The sequence below is a fragment of the Sinocyclocheilus grahami genome, unplaced genomic scaffold (assembly GCF_001515645.1).
Source record: "Sinocyclocheilus grahami isolate Dianchi unplaced genomic scaffold, SAMN03320097.WGS_v1.1 scaffold266.1, whole genome shotgun sequence".
NCBI lineage: Eukaryota > Metazoa > Chordata > Actinopteri > Cypriniformes > Cyprinidae > Sinocyclocheilus > Sinocyclocheilus grahami.
Window position 1 is genome coordinate 781,415 of NW_015505445.1, and position 5,842 is coordinate 787,256.

The window sequence follows — 5,842 nt, forward strand, 5'->3', positions numbered from 1 at the left end:
TTACAGTTCTTGTGATCATTTTGACCCCACGGGGTGAGATCTTGCGTGGAGCCCCAGATCGAGGGAGATTATCAGTGGTCTTGTATGTCTTCTATTTTCTAATAATTGCTCCCACAGTTGATTTCTTCACACCAAGCTGCTTATCTATTGCAGATTCAGTCTTCCCAGCCTGGTGCAGGTCTACAATTTTGTTTCTGGTGTTCTTTGACAGCTCTTTGGTCTTGGCCATGGTGGAGTTTGGAGTGTGACTGTTTGAGGTTGTGGACAGGTGTCTTTTATACTGATAATGAGTTCAAACAGATGCCATTAATACAGGTAACGAGTGGAGGACAGAGGAGCCTCTTAAAGAAGAACTTACAGGTCTGTGAGAGCCAGAAATCTTGCTTGTTTGTAGGTGACCAAATACTTATTTTACCGAGGAATTTACCAATTAATTCTTTAAAAATCCTACAATGTGATTTTCTGGATTTTTTTTTCTCATTTTGTCTCTCATAGTTGAGGTATACCTATGATGAAAATTACAGGCCTCTCTCATCTTTTTAAGTGGGAGAACTTGCACAATTGGTGGCTGACTAAATACTTTTTTGCCCCACTGTATATTAGGGTTGGGCCGATAGACTATGCCATAGTCCATCGTCGATGGCTGATAGACATCACGATGTTGAGCCGGCATCGTGATTCCCCCCCATTCCCCCCATATCCCAATACAGTGTTCGGAAAGAAAATGACGTGTAGGCGGAACCCCTAAAGGGAATAAATACGTCCCCCTGAAAATATATATTTCAATATTTTTCCTCGCAGTTATATAATTAATATATTTCGACATCAGGGAGCCACTATTATACCTGGCATTGAAACTGGCACGAACGCTTTTAGTTTCCCTTTCACTTTCAAGATTCGCGATCGCACATACTCTGTTTATACTATGGAGCGGCAGTACTTGCCACCCATTTTACAAGATTATATGTTTGTCAGTGGTACTGAGGATCTGCAAATCATTCGCTATCGTCCTCAGTCATCTCTCCTTACTCTGTTTATGTGGTAAGTGAAATTTTATGTACTGAAGGATGTAACAGGCGACCGTTACACCATGTCTACACCGAACGCGACAGTTGTCGTGTCGCGCCGTGCCGCATCAGCTAAAGTCTGTCTACACTGGGCGCGACAAAGCGACCGTTGAAAATCATTTGAAATTTGTGTCAGCACTTCATAAATAGAACGCGGCAGCAGTTTACTGTTGGGGATTTGTCGTGTCGCGCCGCATGCAGTGTAGACCGCATCACTGATTATAATGAGTTCTATAGATTGATCTATGTAATAATAAATCTCTGTTATAGATCAGTGGTTCTATAGTATTTTGTACATATATATATATATGTTATATATATATATATAAAATGTGTGTGTGTGTGTTTATGTATGTAGATAGATCGATCCAAATTGTTGTTGTTTGTTTAATACAGCATTATGTTGTTGGTGTTTAATTTGCCTTTTTTCTTCTTTTTAAAGCCTGTGTAATGGGTGTCAAGGCTTGAAATTATAAACTTGTTTGGTAACTGGGAAATGTATTGTCTAGTATGCATTTTTGAGTATTTGAAAAAAGTCTCCATTATGCTATATGGGCTGAATTAACCATGTGAAATTCAGCCTGAAATGAATGCAAGTAGCTCCTTAGATTTGGATTCAAAGTGTTGTTTTCAACAAAGAATTCATGCTACTGAGATCTCCTCGGCCCCCTATTGTGGCTGTTAAGACATCAACAGAGACAACTGTTAAACCGGTCGAAAGGGGCCACAGCAAGACATCTGGAAGAACAGGCGATGAATATGAATGTTTACATCAGAGCTTAGACCCAGAGCAGGAGGACACTGCTCTCCCAGCGCTGATGTTGTCTTAATTAAAGTGGGGATGATGTAGCCGCCACCCCCCTCCTGCCAGCTCACCTCCTCTCTGGCCCTTCCTCCACCTCCCATGTGGCTCGTGACACCCCAAGAAACATCATTATCTGTGACTTGGGCTGCTTCTTTTGTTTGGCTCAGGCAACAGGAGTCCTAGTACTTTCTCTAATAGACATTTTTTTTAATCGTTTTCTTTTGTCTTTTTCTTTCCCTTTCTTTCCTTTTTTTTCTTTCTTTTTTTATTGTTCCAGAATTTAATGATCAATAGTCTGGGGAAAACATTAGTTTCCCAGGAAAGGAGGCGAGATACACTATTGGCTCAACAACAAATCATTACCATGACAAATATGTTTACAACATATTAATTTGTTCGTGGTTGGGTGGTCAGTAGATTTGAGTAATGAATCATGATTAATAAAGCAGTTTTGTTGACAATAAAAATTTTAATTATGAATTTATTGAAATTTGCATCTTAATGTAGTGCACTGAGAATAAAAGAAGTGAAGCAAAATTTGTACTTGTGTTAACTAAATGTACATTTATTCATTTAGCAGAGGCTTTTATCCAAAGCGACTTACAATTGACGAATGCAACATGCGATTCGACATAAAGCCAAGTAAACACAGGGAGTGTTCGTAATACAAAGTTTCAGACATCATTCAGATTAGGGATTAAGGAAAAGTTCAAGCAAATTTTTTTTTTTTATTAGGATGATCGAAGAGTATATTTAAAAATAAAAAAAATTCTAAAAACAATTAAAAACAAAATAGTAAAATTTATTAAAAATAAAATATTATTACTTTTATTGTCATTCTTTTTATTATAATTGTTATTCTGTTTATTTCTGTGCAAGTGTTTATAAAGCTTGAATGCATGAGAGTCGTGCCTGTATTGTAATCTTCTTGCTGGAGGTTAGATCAGTCGAGGGTCTGTAAATCTCTTCGATCATTTCAGCCTTAAACAGGTCAGAGGCTAATCCATACACACATACACTCTCCTATCAAGACCAAACAATACCTCTAGGAACTGAAGATGATGAAAAGAAAGAAAAACATCCAAATTATGATACCATGTCTTCAAATAAACCAGACCCACATCATCTGCTTTGCATGATGCCTCTTGCCGTCCTTTGATTTCTCCAGGAGCTCTGATAACATAATTTGATCTCAAACGTTCATGGCTGTCAATCATTTCAAAATCAGAGATGCCGGGAAGGGATCATGCTTACATAGAGAGAGGACAACAGGACGGTCCAGGAATGATGTGAACATTGGAAGAGGAATGATCCTATGGAGTTGAACTGGGAATCGGCAGGAAACTGGGACAGTTATATATCATATGGAAACATCTGGTCTGAGGAAATCCCTCCTCTGCCATCAGATTTAGCATATACATACAAATACGGTTTAGTTCTCATCATAGCCTTTCTCACAGAGGCTGGTAGGAAAGGATGGTCCATGCCAGCTAACTTCCTGTGCTGCTTCCTGATGACACATTCCCGGTCAATGAGATGACAGCTCATACAGGGAAGAGGCAGCTTAAACACACATCTGAAATAATATTTTCTCATCTGATAACTCTGAGTATACAACAAGACAAGCCATTAGCATTCCGTTGATATCTTTGGAGTGCAAAACGTGTTTATGAAAACACAAAGATGCGTATGGAATGTAGACAGACATTCAGCTGTCATGCGACAAAGAAATAACATGCTCTATTTTGTTTGACTGGTATTTGAAATATCCATTGATATCAACTCTTGTTGTTTAGTTGACATGTAAGTTGTATTTCCACTCGCGATGCACAATACATTGGCCGATGTTAGATGATATTGGATATTTAATTGTTTACACATTTAGATTATATTTATGTAATCTATTAATCTATTGAAATGTAGTTCTGCCATGACAACTCTCTGTGAGTTTAGCATGGTAATATACATGGCAATGTCAATGTGTTTGGTCTTGGCGGAATAGATCTGCTGCTGCAGAGCAAGTACCAAGGCTTGCAACTGCCAGTACATCCATGACATGCTGCTGTGAGCATGTAAGAAATACAGCTGCTGCACATTTATCATATATTAGACAACCCCATATAAAACATACACAAAATCACCTCGTAGCAGATCTATACAGGTGGAGGGTTTCTGAAGCGTGCTGCAACTGCTATAGTGAGCACTAGCCGAGTATTTGAATGTTTGAACAGCAAGCTCATTGGCTGCTGATACAAAAAGAACCAATCAGCTGCGCCACGTGAAGAATGATGTCATTATGTAAGATTGAGTTAGAACCTATCGGCCTGCGCCATCTAGAGTTTCATAACTTTACATTAAAAAAAAAACATTAATTTAATCACAAAATGAAATCTTTATAAATGAAATACTTTATAATACTTTATCATTTAAATTGATTGATTTTATTTGAATTGATCGATTTGTTAGAATTATTTTAATATCTGCCATTTATCAGCTTTTGACCGTAACTTGAAAATAATTATTGGAATTAATTTATATATTTATTTTTAGTTATTTTATGACCGGTTTGTGTTGTTAAATGTGTATGTAAAAGGGGCACACTGTCAGCAGTTATTCATTTCCAGCCAGAATTGGTGATCTGAGGTAAAATTAGTGATAAATTCGAGTTGAGTTTCACTTCATGCAAATGATCCATTACATTGGTTGAGTAAGATCGCCTACTAGCAACCTGTTGTACAGTGATTTGCAAAATTACCCATTAGTATATGAAATTGTATTATAGTTCCCCTTGCGTGAATAAGGAACACTGCCCCAGCATGGTTCGACATCCTTCTAATTGGCACTTATGTTTGGTTGGTTGAGTGGCACCACAGTGGTGGACATGGCCGATGCCAAGTCTGCACTGCCCTATTGTCAGCTATGGTGCCGTAAAGGGCAACTCACGCATTAGCGGGGAACCAAGAGCACAGTGTCGTTTTGCATCAGTCACCTCGGCCTGGTCCATGAGGTGAAAAAATAAACGTTCGGTCTGTAGAATTGTTTGCTTGGCTGTCAGCCCACTTATTAGCGGAGAAAAAGCCCCAAGGATTGCTCCGATTATTCTTTTGTCCTTATGCATGCTGTATACCAAATGTCAGCGAAATAAAGACGAAACTGATTGTTCGCTCTGCTCATTGTTTTTATAATTCTTTAAGATTCAATTATCCTTCAGTATTAGTGGAGAAAAGAAAACCTCTTCTGTTGCATTAACAATTATTTGAATGACTTGTCACAAATTATTGCAATTTGCATAATTATCAGACCCCATTCGACAGTCACTGTTGTTGGCATAATGCTCTTGTGTTTACACATCAGGTGGAAAGAGTAATGAATTCATCCTCAGCAGACTGAAATGCACCCAAGTCACCATGTACCCACAGCAGCACTGTAAGACAGCCACCTAATGAATATGCAATGAGGCCATGCTTAATATGCATAAGTGGGTGTGCATAAGTAGGAGAGTGTTGCTGGTGTAAGCAGACAGATCCAGAGAGGGGGACTGACTCAGACCTTTATGCTCACACTCATACTGAATGATAGTTCATCCTGCAGAGCTTGTGTAAAGCTTCCAGAATAAAGGAAGTGAGAAACACTGAAGAAGGAGGAGGAAGAGAAAAGACAAGGTGTATGGTCAAGAGGGCATCTCCACATGTGACAGAGCAAGAAAGAGAGAGAAACAGAGGGAGGGAGCGCACTGAGTTCCTGCTCTCCTCCAAGAGAAAGACTAGATGGTGGGATCTGTCCATGATGGGGTGCAGAGTTTGTACTCTACAGAAGCCTCAAGAGCAATACAAACTGCTATATGAAGTATGCCAGGTAACTGTTCTCTTTTTTTATTTTCTCACAGGAAGCTGTTCATTGGAATTGATCTCAACTAAAAAAACAATATATATATATATATATATATATATATATATATATATATATTTTT

The 5,842-nt window shown here is 38.5% G+C and overlaps 1 protein-coding gene across 3 annotated transcripts in view; it reads left to right on the forward strand.

The window, feature by feature from the left end:
- LOC107599412 (E3 ubiquitin-protein ligase PDZRN3-like) overlaps positions 1 to 5,842 on the forward strand; it is a 55,369-nt gene that overhangs the window by 27,708 nt on the left and 21,819 nt on the right. For 2 of the 3 annotated variants that reach the window (XM_016290992.1, XM_016290993.1), the window contains exon 1: positions 5,417 to 5,727. The exons of the other annotated variant lie outside the window; for it this stretch is intronic. In XM_016290992.1, the coding sequence (XP_016146478.1) occupies positions 5,539 to 5,727 (189 nt within the window). In that variant the 5' untranslated portion in view covers positions 5,417 to 5,538. Of the gene's footprint in view, positions 1 to 5,416; positions 5,728 to 5,842 lie in introns of those variants that run through there. 3 annotated transcript variants of the gene reach the window in all.